A 19,448-nucleotide genomic window follows, 5' to 3' on the forward strand; every position below is an offset into this window, starting at 1 on the left:
AATAAAGTTTCACTTACAGACACTTCTCAGATATTACCCAAACTCCCTATTTCTGCTCTTAAACATTTAACCTCTAGCTCTATCCTAAATACTTCTTACTACCACCAAAGCCTGTGTCACTTGCAGGTCCCAAGCATGTTAGCATTCTGCAGCACAAAGAATGGCTTTTTTATGAATAATTGTTTATGTGTGTGTGCGCGTGCGTGTGAATAGGTCTTTCATTGCTACACAAGTAATGGAAAACAAGTGGATAGAATAATTTATTTTCTTTTTTAATTTATTTACAATATTTGTATACTGCTCCATATCTAAACTGAAGCTTAAATATTTTGGCCACCTAATGCGAAGAGAAAACTCTCTGGAAAAGACCCTGATGCTGGGAAAGACTGAAGGCAAAAGGAGAAGGGGACGGCAGAGGATGAGATGGCTAGATAGCATCACTGATGCAATGAATATGGACTTGAGCATGCTCCGGGAGAGAGCGCAGGACAGGAAGGCCTTGCATGCTATGGTCCATGGGGCCACCAAGAGCCAGACACGACTGAACGACTGAACAACCATATCTAAAACAGAGTTTGGACCGGTGGACACAAAGGATAAAACAGTAAAAGAAGAAGAAGATTAAAACACGACCCTAAAATCATGCTTTTTAAAAAACAGAATGCCAATAGAAACCATGACTGGTCAATTAAGGAATGCCTCCTGGAAGAGTGCTGTTTTCAGGAGGCGCCGGAAACAACGCAGTGTTGGTGCCTGCCTGACCTCCAGGGGCAGGGAGTTCCAAAAAAGGGGGGCCACCACACTGAAGGCTTTTCTCCTGGTGGACTCCAATCGGGCCATAGGTCCATGTGGAACCACCTGGAGCAAGCCCTCTGATGACCTCAGTGATCAGGCAGATAGGTAAAGGAGAAGGTGCTCTCTCAAGTATCCTGGTCCCACGTTTTTTAGGGCTTTGTATGCTAGTATTAAAACCTTAAACCTGGCCCGGTAGCGGATAGGCAGCCAGTGTGGTTCCCTCAGCAAAGGAGTCACATGCTGAAAAGGGGCAGCTCCTGACAAAAGCCGAGCTGCTGCATTCTGCAACCATAAATTATGGTTAAATATTATACTCTTGCAATTTTGCAAATAAGCATTTTGTTTTTGTTTTTAAAAAGTAAAAGGTGCTGTAGTGTACACTGCTGGGCTCATCTCTTATGACAGTATTGTACTCACAGAGCAGGTGCTCCAGATGAAGAGACTGATGGGAACAGCTGCATCGCCTCTTCAGAGTGGATCCCGCTGTCGCGGATGGAAGTAGCACTCGGTGTTGGAGACACATCTTGGCCGGTCCTGGTGCACTGAGAAGCTAGACCTTTATATAACTTTATGAAGGAAGATCTAGTAAAATGGAGATGAAATACTACCCTTAGTTAAGCAATCAGGCAGTTGTAACTGCAGCAGCTTTCTTTAAACAGCAGTGTGTTGTTCCCATATGGATTAAAGCAGCAGATAATTTCATTACTGCAATATCTTTATTTATTTATTTAACCATATGTATGAATTGCTTAAGTCAACAGAAATGTCTAAGCTAATGTACAAAACAGTACAAAATAAGACCATAATAAAATACTGTATATTATTACTGTATACTGAAGACAAGATTACCTTTCTGGGAATGCTTGTTGGAACAAGCTGGTTTTCATTAGACAATGAAAACCCAGGAGGCAGTACAAATCCCGCCTAATTTGTACTGGGAGGAAGTTCCAAAGAGTAGGCGTTATGATACTAAAATGGTTGGACCTCTGATATCTTAGGCACCAGCAGAGGGTTATCTTCTAACGAGTACAGCAACCAGACAGGCAGGTAGGGGGTCAGGCAATCTCTCAAGTATCCTAGTCCTGAGTTGTTTAGGGTTTTATAAACAAGTACCAAAACTGTAAACCTTCCCCAGTATCATCACAGCAGGCTTCCAAAGGGGCTTGGGCTCTGTTTACCAAAGCTGAATACAGCAGCCCCTGAACCATATACCTATGTACCAAGTATGATATGGGTTGCTGTACAGAATTTGGCTCACACTTAAGACCTTTTGGAATTGGCTGAATGTCCATCTAGCTACCTGTCTGCATATCATTCTTCCAGCTTTTCTTCCAGCAGAATGTGGATCACTTTGGTGCAGAATTATTTATTTTTTGTTTTTAGCATGGAGTACATGCGGCCCTCACCACAATGCACACAGCCCCTGCACGAGAGCCTCTAGGGGTGTTTAGTTCTGGCTTTCTCTACCTTCACCAGAACTAGCTCCAAAACCAGGTGAAAAAAGAGGCAGCCATGGAATAAATTCTGTTGGGAGGGTAGTGCCAGTTAGCATATCCTCACAGACCATAATCAGAGCTAGCATCAGGTTTTAGGTGGCCCTGGAAAAGATGCTCTCCCGTGGGCCCCTTTGCCACTGCCACGTTGGTGGGCCCCTGTAATGTTCACCAGGAGGGGACAGATGGGGGCAGGCATCTCAACGGAGAGGTGGTGGTACTGGAAGCAGCACAGCTGCCTAATACTTCTTCAGCCTGGCACCATGCAGAAAAAAGCTAGGCAAGGCAGCTACAGCTGCCGCTGCCACCCCTATTATCCCCAATGCCTCTGGGTCCCATCCCTGATGTAGTGCTGGCCAGGCCCAGAGGTACTGCGGATAATGAAGACAGCAGTCTGGCCTGTTACTTCTCTTCACAGCACCAATCTATAACACTTTTTTTAATTAAAAAGTGAGGCTGGCATCAGCTACAGTGGGCCTCAAAATGTACCCCACCCTGCTGGATAATGGCACGTAATTGTTTTAAAACTGCCTTTCCTTTTTGAAGATGCCACAAAGACCCAGGATGGCAGTCAAAGTGTTGGACTAGGCCTGGGGAGACCCAGGTTGAAATCTCCATCAGCCATGAAGCTCCCTTGATGACCTGGGGCCAGTCACTGTTTTTCAGGCTAACTTAATTTATAGTAAGAAGATAAAATGGGAGGGGGAAGCTATGTATACCATCCTGAGTTCCTTGGACAAAGGGCTTGCTAAGAAAGAAAGAAAGAAAGAAAGAAAGAAAGAAAGAAAGAAAGAAAGAAAGAAAGCAAGCCACTCTACCTAAATTTATTTCTATACTGCCTTTAAGGATGTAATCCTCTATAAAAAGGTAAAGGTGTCCCCAACCAGTCGTGTCCGACTCTAGGGTGCGGTGCTCATCCCCGTTTCTAAGCCGAAGAGCCAGCGCTGTCCGAAGACGCTTCCGTGGTCATGTGGCCAGCATGACTGAACACCGAGGTGCATAGAACGCTGTTACCTTTCCTGCTGAGGCGGTACCTATTTATCTACTTGCAATTTCTTGCTTTCGAACTGCTAGGTTGGCAGAAGCTGGGACTGAAGACGGGAGCTCACTCCGTCATGCGGCACTCGTGTCTCGAACTGCTGACCTGCCGACCTTCCAGTCTGCAGTTCAGTGTCTTAACCACTAAGCCACCGCGGCCCACCAAACTCACTTTCTCAGCTTCTTCCGTTTCTGTATCAGAAGGTCTTCGTTGCGCTGGAAGAGAAGGCTGTAGTGGGAGATGAAAACTCGCAGGCGCTGAACACAAACAAGGAGAAGGTAGTAATCGGGGTGCTCTTGCTCTGTGTATTTCAGAATATTCTAGTGCAAAAGAAGGACAGCAGCACTGAATTATGTTCTCAATCCATTTGGTAAAAAGCCATGAAATGTGACATCTGCTCATTGCTGTACCCCGAGGGCCATGTAAGGCTATAAAATGGTACAAAGTTTTATCACTATTAGGATGGGGCTCACAAAAGGTCCCCTGTTCATTCCCAACATTTTCAGCTAGAGCTAAGGATGTCTGGCGTGGGAAAATCTGGCCCTCTTGGGGCTTGACGGATTTTCCCCATGCCCCTGACTCGGATTGCATTCGCTAGCTGAGCCACGGGCTCCCTACCAGAACTCGTGGACTCCCAGCTTCAGTGGGGCCGCTGTGCACAAATGGCTCTTTCTTCCTCTTAGGAGGGAGAAGGAGCCATCTGCACACAGCAGGGTCATTGTGAGTGAGTGTCTCCTTCTCCCTCCCTGATGGCTCCTTCGGGAGGGAGAAGGAGAGACTTGAGCACAGTGCAGCAATGGCGGAAGTCCGCAAGCTGGCTCAACTCGACCTGTTTAAAGAGGAGTTTAAGACTGCTATCATAAATTTGCCTGTTTGCGGGAGAAGGAGGATTGCTGGGCTGTTTCTGCTGAGATGAAAAGCTGTGCACAACTGGAAACTGAGAGAAGGTTTCTTCACAGTGTGAGGTCTCAGTTGTTGCAAACTGAGGCCTAGTGGCTACTACAGGGTTGGAGTCTGGAGGCTTGTCTGTTTTCTCTTGGAGCCAAGACAGAGAGTGACAATACGTATATATATGGGATTGCTACGAGATTCTGGGTTTGTAACGTTGGGATTAATCTGCCTACAGAGACAAGAGGACCTGGGCTATGCCTCAAAGTTACATTTTGCTCACCTGTTAAGGGCTTATGGGGATGGGCTTTGATGTTTGTTGGGAATGCGGTATTTGTGTAGAATGTATTAACAAAACCTTTGTTAACTGATTTGCCCTTGTTTGGGTGTGTGAGCAAGGCTGGGTGCCTGGGTGCAAATGCGAAGACTCAGGTTACACGCACTCATAGTGTCCCCAGTATTATTAATCCACTGCTCTTTAGTTGGTTGCTTTGGAGACTTCCAGTTACAAGCTATACATAACTTTGCAGCGGTATACAATTGCCTAAGAATGTCTTTATGCAGGAATCCAGGATCACTGGGTTCAAAAAGATGAAGCAGCATTGCTTTAGGAGCTACCAATGGTCTAACAGGAAGAAATTCCTGACAGTTACCAGCAACCATGTTCCAAAATTCCCGCACTATAGAACGTTCTCACCAAAGGTGAAAGTATCGCAACTCCCCATTGTTCCAGCACTGCATCCAGGTTGATGATCTTTCTCGGTTTGTGATGTGTTATTTCCTAATGTACAGCATTTAGAGCAGGGCCAGGAAGTCTATGGCCCTTCAGATATTGTTGGAGCACAACTCTCATCATCCCCAACCACTGGCTATGCTGGCTGGGGTTGATGGGAGTTGGAGTTCAACAACATCTGGAGGGCCAAAGGTTTCCCACCTCTAATTTAGAGAAAGGACAATGAAAGGAGAATGATCATCATTGCAACTTGCCTGCAAATGAAGAAGGTATTCGGGAATACGCTGGACAATATGGAAGAAGAATATATAGAGGTCAGATTTTATTTCTTCCTCAATCTGTTGGTGAGAGAAGATAAGAGAAAATGGATTTAGATAATTTATAAATACAGGCTACAATCAACACAGAACTGCAAGTGCTTAAGCCAGTTCACTTCATTGAGTTTAAGCACAATTCACTCTGGGTTGGTTTGAGATCAAAATGTCACCCAGCTGTATTGGCCAACTCTGCACTGTTGTATACACTTATTTATCAGAAGCATAATCTATAAACAGTAAATTTTAATATATGCAAGAATTAGCATTCACTCTTTCTGGCGCTACTTAGAAATTCCCTTTGCTCTTCCCCAGTAGTATATTGGACACTTTCCGACCTGAGGGGCTCATCTTCCAGCGTCATATCTTTTAGCCTTGTGATACGTTTCATGGGGTTTTCTTGGCAAGAATACTGGAGTGGGTTGCCATTTCCTTCTCCAGTGGACCACATTTTGTCAGAACTCTCTGCCATGACCTGTCCATCTTGGGTGGCCCTGTACGGCATAGCTTATGGCTTCACTGAGTTACGCAAGCCCCTTCGCCACAACAAGGCACAACAGCAAACCCATTTATTATTTCTAAATCTCTGTTCTTGAAAGTTAAGGCACACTGGAATTAGATTAGATTATTGTAATGCATTATACATGAGGCCACCTTTGAAAAGAGTTCAGAAACTGAGAAATATGACTGCAAGGCTGTTACCTGAGACTGGGTATTATGATCACATTATGCCTGTGATTCACTGGCTCCCAGTATGTTTTAATTTACTTTATTGCAATTTTAATTTTTTGCAAGGTGCTCTGGGAACCTATTGCGGGGGGAGGTATAAATCCCTTACATTAAGATAATAAAAATAAATATGTATATATTTGCAAGCTTTTCATTTATGTTGTAAAATCTGACATGCTGACTGTTTTGCAGCTTGGATCCAGGATCCTCTGACTCTCTGTGTAGCATTTTCACATTTCCCTGCCATGGGAACAAGGGGGCAGGGAAGTCTAGCATAAATCTGGATCCAACCCAGTATGTCTGTAGATCCATGATTAGCAATAGGGAAACTGGAAAGTGACATGAATATGGAAGCCTAGAAGTAGTCTTTGCTTTAACTAAAAATAATTTAAAGCTTCTCTCCCTCATGGTGGCAGAGAATCACTCTGCATTGATCCACTCAATCCATATTCTCAACATGCCCATTTGGTTATTGGAATTGGATACTAGTCCCTCTAAAGTAACTTGCTCTGATCCAACAGTCCCTTGCGAACTTTAATAATCACAAAGAACTTGTTCTATTGTTGCGATTTCCTTCAATGTCCGCTCCATGCCTGTGTGTCCAAAAGCTGCCCCCTTCACTGAACTGTACTGAGCTGGAAAGCACCATCCATGCAGAAGTTCAAAATGGGTCTGAATCAGAACCAGCAAGACTAATATCTGTTCAGATTGTATTACTGAGCAGATATGGAACAAGTCCAAACTTACTTCTTTCAGAATCACCACATGGATTAGTGAGACGCACTCCGGCAAGTCCCTTAAGTAAGCAACATAATAGTCCAAAAAATTGTTCTGAAAAGCAAATTGAAAATCCTTACGTATGTGACTGACACCAACCTATTGACTATTCTTGACCTTATTTTACAAATTCAGGCCGAGGAGTAGTAATTTGGTAAAGAAATATGTCAACACAAAATTTGAACTCAGACTCCACTTCTTTTAGAACTACAGGAGTGCAATGGATGACAAACACATATCCTGTTCACACAAGCCTATTGGTATTTTTTCTCAGTTGTCATTTACTGGAGATTCCACTGTTCTGGCTGAGCTCTGTCACTTTATCAATCAGTCAGAGAAAGTTGCTAAAATAGGTGATGTGATGCAGAAGTTTTTAGGATCCACAGAGCTCTTCCACATGTAGATGGAAATGTTTCAAATTAAATTCCTCAAACCCTCTAGAAAAACATCTAAAAGCAACAATGTGAGGTAATGAGGAACCTACAGTACTCAGAATCAATAAGCTCTACTGTCAAAACATCTAAAATCAAATGCTTTAACTGTGTTTCTCTGAAAAAAATAATTTAAAAATACATGTATAATTCAAAACAGATCAAATGTTTCAAAGTGAACTCTCACTGTTCTTTCTAACACAACCCCATCAGATATCCAAAATATACCTCAATTAACTCAAGAAATACTCAGCTGTGTATATTTAAACACAATTAAATAAATATTTGATTATATTCCTCAGGAAAAACAAAAACAATTCAAAAACATACATGTGTTACTCAGCTCACTGGTCCAAAATGGACCAATTATTTCAAATTGCATCCATCTCTCCTCCTCCGGGTATATTTATCCAATGTGTACCTCATCATTGGTCAGCTTGAGAAATATGTCTCCCAGAATTCCCTGTCGGGGCCAGCTCAGTACTCTTTCCTGCAGGGCATGAAGTAAGTCTACATGCTGTTGGACCAAGTATCTCAAAGAGTTTGGGAAAAAACTGCAGCCAGAAAATAAGAAGAATTGCTTTCCACAGGACCTTTAACAAATAATACATCTAAAATACAGGTAGCAGCTAAATGTACACAGGCCAGGGCAGTAAGAAAGTCTTCCAGCCACAGTTCAAGGTGCTAATTTGACTTAAGGATGAAGCAGACATGATGCTGGAAATCTGAGATCAGATCTCCCAATGTCTGTTTTCACTTTAAAACAGCTGCAAGAGTCTCCCATTTTGACTGGAGCTGTGGTGCTGGGGGAGGAGTACTTAATCCTTTCCCCTCCTCAATGTCACTCCCCTGATCTAAATCCCGCCCCCTGAAGTGCTATTACACCTGCAGCAGAAAAAAAAGGAGGCACGTGCATTGTGATGCTTGTCTTGTTTCAACTGTGGGTCTAACACAGAAGTGGGCAACTTCAGGGGCCACTTTCACCCCCCAAAGGCCAGATCCCTGCCATACGAGCTGCTGAATAATAGAGGCAAAACAGCTGGCGGTTTGCCACCAAATGCTGGTGGCAAACCACAACAGTGACCTAAAAAGATCAAACAAGGCTTTAAAGCTAAATTTGGCCTTTTAAGGCCACTATTACAGTATGCTGCCAAAATACGGCAGCAAATTACCAGCTGTTTTGCTGCCCCTGCCACCACAGCAATAGCAGCAAATGCAGCGGCGGCGGGGGCTGCACTTCAGGCCACCCCTGGTCTGACAGCAGTCACAATGGACATGGACAGAAGACGTTTGGCAAGCCTCCCTCGGCAGCCATTCTGTTAGTATGCCCACGACATTCTCTTAACGTTCCAAATGTGCCCACTGGCCCCAAAGGGTTGGGGAGTCCTTGAATAAGGTTTGATTAAGAACTGAATGATAGTGCAAATTAAGGAATAAGGAAAGCAGGTATACTAACTACATAGTATGGTTAGTGGAATCTTCCACAGGAAGTTGGGTTAGATTCCTTCCACATAAGGTGGCCCAGAAGTAGGAATATAAAAAGAATGTTTCCACATATAGTGGTAGCACTGGGAGTATAAAGCAAATAACTTAAAGCTCGCTGAGACAAGTTTGCATGGCACTTTGAAGATAAGGTTGCTCAGCTTCGTCATGAATTGGACACCACAATTAATGCAGTTCCATAAGTAAAGGTGTCCAGAGCACCTTCTGGTCCAGTGTTATTGAATGAATTTCAGTTATTGAGGCCCGAGCATGAGGACAAGATGCTTGGCCAAGTCCAGTTGGCTGCTAGGTTTTATTCTGGTTGTACTGTTATACTGTGGTTTTTAAGCTTTCATAGTTTATATTGTTTTATGTTGCACCTTGTGGTTTTAATTTTTGTGAACAGTCCAGAGAGTTTCGGCTACTGGGTGGTATAGAAGTGAAATAAATAAAAATAACTTCCATCCACAGTGGCAGGAGGTGGCAAAGCAGAAGGCAGGCATGTGGCTTATGAAGGCAAGAACTGAGTTGAACAGAGAGGGTAGGATGGAACGTGTAGGGCACTGAAGAATGGAAAAAGTGGTTCCCACATTTACAGAACAAGGTATTTGACAGAAGTAGGTACAATGAATAAAATTTATTCATTTTATTTTTATCCTGCCTTTCTGCCAAAGAATGGTGCTCAAGGTGACTAACAGAGAAAGGCAGAAGCAGGCAGGCAGGCAGGCAAAGATCACCTCAGGGCCCTGCTCCAGATGGGCTGTTCCTCCCTTCCCCCACAGGGCTTTTTACCATCAACTGCTTTGTGGGATGGATCCTTATGAGTTGTTATTTTGAATATTGTTTTAAAATGGGTTTTTTATTGAAGTATTGTTGTTTTACTTGCAAGCCACCTTGGCAGGATTTTATCCCAAAAGGCAGGATATAAATAATTATAATAAATAAATACATAACAGTAAAATCCGCTTTAAAACAAAATCGTAATTAAAACATAGCATAAAAACAAATAAATTAAAAACACTTAAAAACACAACAATACAATTTGATACCTTCTTTCCTTGGTGTTCCTCTTCATTTCTGGTCCCAATGAGGCTCTCATTTTGAGGACCAGGGAGAGGTTAACAACATACTTCCTTTCAGACTCTAGTAAGTCCAAAGCAATATTCTGCCTTTTAGCTATGATAAAACAAAACAAAAATGATTTTACATTTTGGAGAGGTTAATAATGATTATGATTGTGCACTTGTTTTTGGACAAGCTGTCATTACATGATGAAAATGCAAGCAAGCGTAACAGAGGGACCTGATTCCTTTATTATTGTAAATCTTCCAAAATAGAGAGGTCTGGATCCATTTTTAACATGTGAGGCTTAGATATGTTGTTGCCTAAACTGATCTGCAATGCAAATATAAAGCCTACATTTGAAAGGGAACCCTGTGGATCAAGCGCTGTGCTCTCTGCACAATTCACTCTCTTGAAGGTATAAGACTTCCTACAAGGAGATGAACCATGATGTCAGAACATGTCAGAGATGTATCAAAGCATCCACAAGGCCTCAATTGCAAAAATAGTCCATTTGTAACCTTCACTACATAAAGGGAGTTGTGTGAATCACAGTCCTGGAAAAAAAGTAGAACATGCCAGGAAAAGACTAGGGAATGGATGCTTAGGTCGATTTTAACAAGAAATATAAAGATTAAAAATAAAAATGAAATGCGTATGACAGCCATAGCAGTCAATCTAAGAAAGCATATGTTAAACCAATAGAATTTGAGTTTCTTCAACAAAATATACATAAGATTATTTTGAACAGAGATAATATTATTATTTAATAATATTATTTATTAAATAATAAATGTTATTGAACAGAAATTGATACAATATGAAACTAGCTTAATAGAAAACAGGATGAATAAAAATGTCAGGGAAAAGAAAAAATTACAGCATGTAATGGATGAACATGATGGAACAATCAGAACAATAGCAGAGCTGGCTAAAAGGGGGGAGAAAATCAATGTAATAATACAACTTAATAAACAATCTGAAATAATAAGAAACATATTAAGATATTTAATATTCCACTGAAAGTACAGCTGTTTAATAGCACATTAAGATGTCACAAGCCATCAGGCTGGATTTCAAATGGATCTGAAATTCAGAAATTATCGTTAGGGTTAGCAATCTCAAGTGCTGCTCTACAGGTCACACAATGGTGATTTATTCACATATCTCAAGTTTTCTGCTTTTTAGGGCGCAGTCCTATGCATTTTTAGACAGAAGAAAATCCCACAACTCCTGGCATGGTGGGAATTGTAGGACTTTTTCTGTCTAAACATGCATGGGATTGCACACTTGGTCACTTTTTTTAGTCTCACCTGCAACAGAAGAGTCCCGAAGTATATTCTCCATTGAGCTATATCTACTTGGGCCCACTTCCTTCTGCCTGTCACTTTGGTCCTTTGACATATGTTCACCACCCCACTCTTTACTGTCCATGGGCTGTTTCCACACCGTGGATGATGACTGTCCCTTTGACTGAGCATCAGCTGATGCATAAGCTCTGAGGCTCTCTTCAGTGTTCAGGTTTGTACTGGTTAACCCTAGAAATTAGAACATGTTGTCAGTAGGATGAATAGGGGGACCTTCAATGGTCATTTGGCCCATTGGGATAGTATAAAACCCATTGCGGAAGATAACAGAAGCCACATTGGCCTATGGGGTGGAGAGACCAAAAGCAGTGCACTCAATCTAGATAACATAGATGCATGCCAGAAAAGTTTCTTCCTTTTTTATTTAGCAATCTGAATTTGTCCAGGGAAAGAGAAAGCAGTTCTGAAGCTGCTAAAAGCAGTTATGGGGGGCTCCAGAATACCCCTAAGCTAAGGACCACTGCCACATATTTTGGTAGTGAATTGGACAAGTCAATGAAGGACTCTATGAAATGTCCCATGTCATTATTTATTTATCTGGAAAATGTATATACCACTTTTCAAGAAATTTCTCAAAGCAGTTTACATAGTAAAAAACAAAGGTGGCTTACAAACATGTTTCAGTAAAATTGCTGACAGTCTCAGCAGGGGTAGGCTTCTAACTTTAGATCTTCCATTCTTAAACAAAGGAAGAGATTCCCTCATCTTACACCTGAATGTCTACATCAGGATGGGGAAACTTTGTCGCCCTGTGGGCGAAATTTCAACCTGGGAAAGGTCTCTGAAGCCATGTTCCATCTGTGGGTGGGGCCAAAGGAAAAGTGGGTGTGGCCAAAGACAGTATCGATGGGGCCAAGTGTGATTATTACCGATTTTTACCCTATTCAGTAAAAAGCATGACTAGGCTTATACATGTCTACTCAGAAGTAAGCAGGACTAAAATCAGGAGCACTTTCACATAGCATCCCAAATACCAAACCGCTGCATGTCTACTTACAAGTCAGCATGAGCAACATATCTATTCACAAACAAGCAAACAGGGCACACTTCTGCAGACAAGCCTCAGAAGTAAGCGGGACTGGATCATTCAGCAGCTTCCTCTCCAGGTCCCTGCCCCATGCAGCCTCCACTAGGCTTCCTTTCTCACTGTGTGGCAGGGAGAAGCTCTTATCTCTGATCAGCAGCTGACTACAGATAAGAGCTTTTCCCTGCCAGGAGATGGGGCGAGCCCAGGGGAAGAAGCTGGTAGCTGGATAGGGAATCCCCATCAGCCAGTGGTTCCCTATTCCAGGCCCATATACTGTCATGGCCCCAGCCCAGGAATCTTTGCATGCAGAGTCCTCCTGCAACAGTATTTCTGAGGAAGAGTTGGATCTACTCCCCAGTCTTTCCTTGTACCTCTGCTGCCAGACTAATGACTAGACCTCACTCTCCTTGGATGATCAGGAAAGACCTGAGGAGTGTCCCCTAAAGTCATCCCTTCAACTTGTAACCCTGTGAACCAATGGTTGCATAAAAGGCACTGTCCCTTGAACAGTCCAGATGCTGCATTCAGGGGACAAGGCTTTAATCTTGACTACCTTGCCCAGACTATAACCTTCTGGTAGTTGCTCCAGTTGCTGAGACAACTAGCTCCCCTGTCTTAGCAGCAGGACTGCTAGCCCTCATCCGCAACCTACTGAACTCTGAATCAGAGCTCTGGTCCTTGTCCATGGTCCTGACCTTGTCTTAGTAACCGGTCAGTTGCAGAGCTTTAGGGCATCTCTGTTGTTGTTGTTGTTCAGTCGTTCAGTCGTGTCCGACTCTTCGTGACCCCATGGACCATAGCACGCCAGGCCTTCCTGTCCTGCGCTCTCTCCCGGAGCGTGCTCAAGTTCATATTCATTGCATCCGTGATGCTATCTAGCCATCTCATCCTCTGCCGTCCCCTTCTCCTTTGGCCTTCAGTCTTTCCCAGCATCAGGGTCTTTTCCAGGGAGTTTTCTCTTCGCATTAGGTGGCCAAAATATTGGAGCTTCAGCTTCATTATCTGTCCTTCCAATGAGCACTCAGGGTTGATTTCCTTTAAGATGGACTGATTTGACCTCCTTGCAGTCCAGGGGACTCGTAAGAGTCTTCTCCAGGGCATCTCTACACCAGCCTAAAATCCTGCATTTAAAATGGGGCTTTCTGCTTCCATTTTAAATGCAAGTTCACAACGGCTCCCTTTTTCACCCGCTTCCTTTCCCCCCCTCCCCTTTTCCCCTCCTTCTCCCCATATCTGAGTCTTCAATTATCTTTCATTGATCTCATTCCTCTTCTTGCCGCTTTTCCTCTTTTCAAGGAGGAAACTCAAGCGGAACCCAATGGGTTAATTTGATAGCTCATTATCTATGATCTATTTAAAAAAGAACAAAGGGCATTTATTGGAGGAGACGCCCTCAAGGCTCACGGTGTCATGTAAAGAGGACACAAACTTCTGTGAAGAAGCAATCTCAGTCACAGGATAAAAGCTCCATGGGAAGAAAGCCTTAGGCCTACTGCACTCCATCTGGAGTGACTTTCATCTTGGAGGAAGTAACAATGGATCAGAAGACACACACCGGTTTCTGGTTGTCTTGGAGAATATCCTTGTATTGACCTCTCTCTAAATAATTGGGAATCCCTGCCAAACAGTGAATATCTGCAGTGAGTACTTCATTCTAACTCCAAATCCACCTACCTTTCATGTTGAATTCTCCCAGTCCCCTGGGTCTGCAATCGGAGACTGAGCAAGAACATATACAAAGAAAGATCAGTAAAACATGCTCCTTGCAGAGACCTAGAGTCAAATATTGGGGGTTCTGTGGTTTGTCCATACCCCAGCAGGGGTCCACTGTCAACAGCCCCCTGGAGTTGCCTTTGCAACCTGCAACCTCTTCACCACTGCAACCTGCTTGTTCATCTGCCTCTCACTCTGGCCCAGAAAACAGTGGTGGTAAGAAGGAGGAGCAGTAGATGCCATTGTTTACTTGCTCACTGGCTGACCACCTGTCAAGCAAGCAAGTGGCAGCAATGATGAGAAAAAGAAAAAGGAGCAGTAGTAGCTGTTGACAATGGGGGTGAAAAGACTGAGTCACTGAGGGACGGGGCTCTTGCCCAAGTACTCTCCAAAACCTGGACCCAGCATTGCATCATTGACAAACCACTGCAATGTTGTCTTCCTTTAAAAGAAAAGAAAAGATCTGATTTGTGGCTGGCTGGCTGGCTGGCTTTCTTTCTTTAATCACAGTTGCAGTGCCCATGTTTCATGTATGGACTGGAAAAATGCTGTCAAAGCTTATCTGGGCTACTGTCTCTAATTAAGCAATGGGTCTTATGGCACCTTAAAGAGTAACAAATTTATTCTGGCATAAGTTTTCATGGACATTGTCCATGTCATCAGATGCATGAAGTGTTAACCTCAAATTGGCAGATCTACATACATCTGCTGGAGGGTGGGGAGATGTAAACTTTGTTGTCAGAGGGAACTGAAATGCAACTCTTTGTTGTTTTTGCTGCAACAGACTAACATGGCTACCGCTCTGGAAATGGTCCTTAATTAAATTAGTTGCTTCTGGTTTACTTCCAGCTTTAGTAGTACTGAATCAGCCCTTAATTAACTAGTTCTAGTTCTGGAAGACGAGGGGATTCTGCTCCAAAGGGTAGAAGAATCTGAGCTAATGTGGTTCCCCCATGGATAGTTAGGTCTGGATGTGGGAAAACTGGTTTTTTCCTAACTGTATTTGGAAAAGGATTTGGGGGGGCGGAAATCAAACAACACAGGAGTTGTAGTCCAACACAGCTGGAGAGCACCAGCTTGGAGAAGACTGGCATAGACATCAATAATTCCATGATCAGTTATTCAGCGCCCTGGACATGGCTTTCTCATGGCTCTGTGTCAGATGCTCTGGGTGAGCGGGTGACCTCTGTACTCTGAAGAGGGAGTAGGTGAACTAACAACAAGAATCTTTTTTCATATCTGTATCCTAGACCTCCACCACTTTCTAGTCTGAGGAATAAAGGGGCTCTGCTTCCTGCTGCTTCCAACCATAGGTTCGCCTTACTCAGCCTGTTGTTGGGGAGCATTATTCCATCACTGTTTTATGACAAATTGTTACATTTTGTCTGGGAAAGTTAGCTAGTGGGGAACAGATTGAGCAAACTAGGACAAAGTGCACTTAAAAATGTCTTACCAAAACCCTCTACTGAAATGGCTTAGGTGTTTTAGTGATATGTGCTTAGTGATATTTTATTGAATTATGTTTGTAAAACACTTTGAGAGAACGTTGTCCTATAAGAGGCCTAGTAAACTCTTCAATCAGTTGATCAATCAATCATGCATAAGGGAGTGTCCACAACCTTCATACACTAGAGTGGGACCTTCTGAAATCATTAGTGCTCAAATTTACTCCAGTTCCTACTTTCATCAAAGCAATGCTTCTTCACCTATCAACTGGCAATGGAGAGGCCAGAAATTCTGAGTGTCCTTTGGAACAAGTTCTTTAAACTCCACCTAAAGCTTAGACTCCCCTCCTTTGTTAAACAGGAACAAGACCATCATCTCTTTTTGTGCACCTGGAAACCACTACTTCCTCCTCCTAGTGGTAAAGAAATAATAATAATAATAATAATAATAATAATAATAATAATAATAATAATAATAATACAACAACTAGGGGCGCAATCCTATGAGGATAGTCAGCTGCCTCCAAACTCAGAGGCAACTGACTATCCAATGAAGGGCAGGCACAGAGCGGTGGGGATCTTCTCCTCTGCACTCCAGCTGCCCTGCATTTGTGGCTAGGTGGGCGGTTTTGGCTGTCTAGCCAGGGTGCCTCAGAGTAAGGGGGGGAGAGGCTGGATGGCCATAGGAAGCGTGGTAATGGTGCTTCTAATGCCCCATCCCTGCCCCAGGAACACCCCCCTTTTGGCCACTCCAGGTTGCTCTTATGAGCACTTAGCTAAGGCCAAACCGCACAGCCTATGAGATGGCAGAGGAGGGGGAGGGAAGACAGTTTTCTGGGAACTGACCTTGGGTGCTGGCTCTGAGCTCAGTTCCCAGAAAACAAAAACTCCTGTGGCCGTCTAGACACTGTCTAGCTGCCATAGGATTGTGTCCATGTTTAAACAGAAAAGGTCCTCCAACTCCCAGCATTCCCAGCTAGCATGGCTGGGAGTTGAAGGACTTTTTCTGTCTAAACATACATAGGATTGAGCCCTAAAACAGTTGACAATTTGCTTCCTTTTAACGCTATGCAACTCAAGAAAGGTCACCTTTCCCTGCCTAATGGTAGGGCTGGTCCCATGGAAGGAAGAGGCTAGGGAGCAGGGGTGGGAGGAAGGAGAAAGAAAACAAAAAAGAAGTGTTATGATAGGCTGGCCTGAGTATACATGATATGGTGCACAATCAAATAAAATAAATACCTTTCTCATATGTTGCACTGTGCAAAAGGTTTACAAAATCTTCATTAATTAAAACAGGCTCAGGAAGGTTCAGTGATCGAAAGGGGCTTCCTTGCAGAGGTGTGGGCACTGTTTGTGACCCATGCTCCTCCTTTTGTATTCTTCTGGGAAGAAAAAATAAAAATAAAAAAGCAAGACTGCCAGAACACATAATGGGGTACACAGTTGATTTAAGGCATAAGTATGGATCTTCTGGCTGGGACCCATGTCACTCTGGCAGCTTCCCACGGGTCTCCGTGGGAGCTTTCTCAAACAGCTTTTTAAAAGGTTGAGAAACCTTTTCATCTCCCCCCTACAATTGAAAGCGGGGGGCAAGACAGCAGCCCTGGACAACACCTTGGAGAAAAGTAACCCCCACGAGATAGTGGGGGGCTGGATTCCAGGATTATCTCCCCAGAGCTTTACCAACGCAAAAAGCTGTACTGAGACTCCAATTTTATAGGAGAAAACAGGGCTGATGTGTTCCATAATAATATATGCTTTAAGAAATATCAACAACCTCTGAAGGATGATTTAAGAAACGTTAACAATATTTGAGAACATCTGAGGACCTGCAAGATCTGTTTGAGAGAAACATGTCTGCGCTGAGGAGAAGAAAAGAGCTGGCATCGACTCCCCCCACATCCTCTGTGTCAAAAGTGTCAAAAACAGAAGATATAGGGGAATTATTTACGCTGATAAAGACTTTATCTTCACAATTTACAGAACAAGTCAAAAGGCTGGATTTAATCCAAAATTCCATCACCGCCCTGCAAGGAGCTGTAGATTTAATTAATGCGTCACGGCAAAAAATGGAGACGAAAATTAATGAGCTTGAAGACCGAGTGGCAGGAAATGAAACTACGACACAAATTTTTTTAAAAATACCTCTGATAGAATCTCTCAACTGGAGGCCTTCACAAAAAGATCCAATGTAGGGATTATTGGGATTAAAAATCTGCCTAATGATGTAAAATTGCCTATTTTTGTGGATAAACTTTTGCATGAGATATTCCCTATTCCATCTGATTATTTACTTGATATTGAGCAGGCATTCGTGTGCCAAATGCTAAAGGGACTGATTACACGATCATAGCTCAATCTGCAAAAGTCTCCACATAGAATTATATCCTGCATTTGGCAAGGGAGGTTGCTAGCCTTTCCTGGAAACAAGATAAAGTTATGCTATTTTCAGACTACATCAAAGAGGTGGCGAATAAAAGAAGGCAATTTATCAAAGCAAAGAATATGGTAAAACAAATGAACTTACAATATTACTTAAAATATCCTGCTACACTTTGTATTGTGTCTGAAGGTCAGATGAAGAAGTTTCTAAATCATGAAATGGCGGAGGCATGGCTTAATGTAAAATGCGTGAGAATTCTGTTACAACCCCATGAACTGGAATCTTTAAACAAGCTTTGTTAACTGTTTGTGTTTAGTCTACATGATCCAGGCTAATTCAGAAGATAAATGATTATATTTATACTGGTTTACTCTCTTTCATCTTTTGTCTTGCTTTTCTTTATATTTTTTTTATTTTAAAATAGATAAATAAATATTTTATACTAGATATATTATTTATTTCATTTCTATACCGCTCAATAGCCGAAGCTCTCTGTAATATATTACTGATGGTTGAAGGTTTATATTAAGTTTTATTATATATATATTACTAAGGCTTTTGGGAATGAATTGTAGACCTGTTTCTTTGATATAAGATTGATGATATGATATAGAAATGTAAGTTTGTTTATTGAACTGTAAGACAGTTAAGGTTATAGATATAGTTTTTAAAACAGAATGGCATCGGAGGACGGGGGGTGTTGGAATTTAAACTCAATTCTTTAAGGGGGAGGGAGAGGGAGAGCAGGAGGGAAGGGGAGGGAATTTTCCTTTTTTCTTCACTTCCTTTCCTCCTCCCTTTTCCCTTTTTTTTCTTTTTTCCCCCTCTTTTTTCTTCTCTCTCTGTTATTGTGGTGTCCTCATCAGAATATTGTACTGTTGGGAAATTGAAGTATTGATTAGGTTGTTGGTAATTTTGGTATTGTTTATTTCATTTATAAAAATAAAATAAATACATATTTTAAAAAATAAGGCATAAGTATATAGTACCATTAAATATAAAACTAATACTTAATCTGTTGTTTCAACCACCATGATAATCTTACGTGATGTATTAAAGCCAGAATTCTATTAGGAGGTCAAGAGGAGGGGAAAAGGGATAACGAAAATCCAGATTGTGTACAGTAACCAAAACTGCTGTGAAGTTATAAACAGCACTGAAGAACATTCCAACTTTAATATCTTACTTCGCTTTAAGTTTACGGGATTCTTTCCTCTTCTCTTGTTGCAGCTGCTCAATTTTCTGCTGCATCTCTTCCTGCTTGGCACTGATTTCCTCAATCATGGACTTAGCATCACTAAGCTCCTCCTAATTAAAAAGACAAATGCCAACATGTGGTTTGGGAAAAGGAGACATAGGTGACATTTTCCTAAATCTTTTCAAATATGCAAATTCTTCCTAATAGGCAACCAACAGCTTCCTGGTTACACCAATGCAGAGAGATGGGAGGGGGGCGCTTCTCCACACAGAGCTTATATCGTGCGCTCAAGGTTGGTTACTCACGGAGGTTTGTGGGTCCTTTACATGACGTCATCAACCTCCAGGAACCCTCCCACAGTTTATTACCTTTAACTTGCCATTGTAAAGCATGGGAAAAGTCTGTTTTTTCTCTAGGAAGGTTTATGAAGGGCTTTACTTGTAGTGTACTTTCATAATGGCGCTATAACAGCAGCACCATCTAGTGGCTGAAAAATGAAACATGTAGACCTCACTGAGAACTTGCAGAGAAAGACAAACAGCCTGTGTCAGCCCATGTAAGGAGCTGATCGT

General features: G+C 42.5%; 1 protein-coding gene across 3 annotated transcripts in view; it reads right to left on the reverse strand.

Moving 5' to 3' along the window:
- ARHGEF33 (Rho guanine nucleotide exchange factor 33) overlaps positions 1-19,448 on the reverse strand; it is a 49,115-nt gene that overhangs the window by 5,501 nt on the left and 24,166 nt on the right. For 2 of the 3 annotated variants that reach the window (XM_084829136.1, XM_084829134.1), the window contains exons 5-14: positions 18,865-18,986; positions 16,535-16,677; positions 13,812-13,856; positions 11,057-11,281; positions 9,731-9,857; positions 7,621-7,753; positions 6,739-6,822; positions 5,203-5,286; positions 3,499-3,647; positions 1,213-1,377 (exon numbers count right to left, since the gene is read on the reverse strand). In XM_084829136.1, the coding sequence (XP_084685262.1) occupies positions 1,213-1,377; positions 3,499-3,647; positions 5,203-5,286; positions 6,739-6,822; positions 7,621-7,753; positions 9,731-9,857; positions 11,057-11,281; positions 13,812-13,856; positions 16,535-16,677; positions 18,865-18,986 (1,277 nt within the window). The remainder of the gene's footprint in view (positions 1-1,212; positions 1,378-3,498; positions 3,648-5,202; positions 5,287-6,738; positions 6,823-7,620; positions 7,754-9,730; positions 9,858-11,056; positions 11,282-13,811; positions 13,857-16,534; positions 16,678-18,864; positions 18,987-19,448) is intronic. The other variant, XM_084829137.1, reaches the window with a different exon arrangement.

This window comes from Heloderma suspectum, chromosome 1 (genome assembly GCF_057233095.1).
Source record: "Heloderma suspectum isolate Gila_16-S chromosome 1, 16-S_ref, whole genome shotgun sequence".
In the NCBI taxonomy this organism is placed as follows: domain Eukaryota; kingdom Metazoa; phylum Chordata; class Lepidosauria; order Squamata; family Helodermatidae; genus Heloderma; species Heloderma suspectum.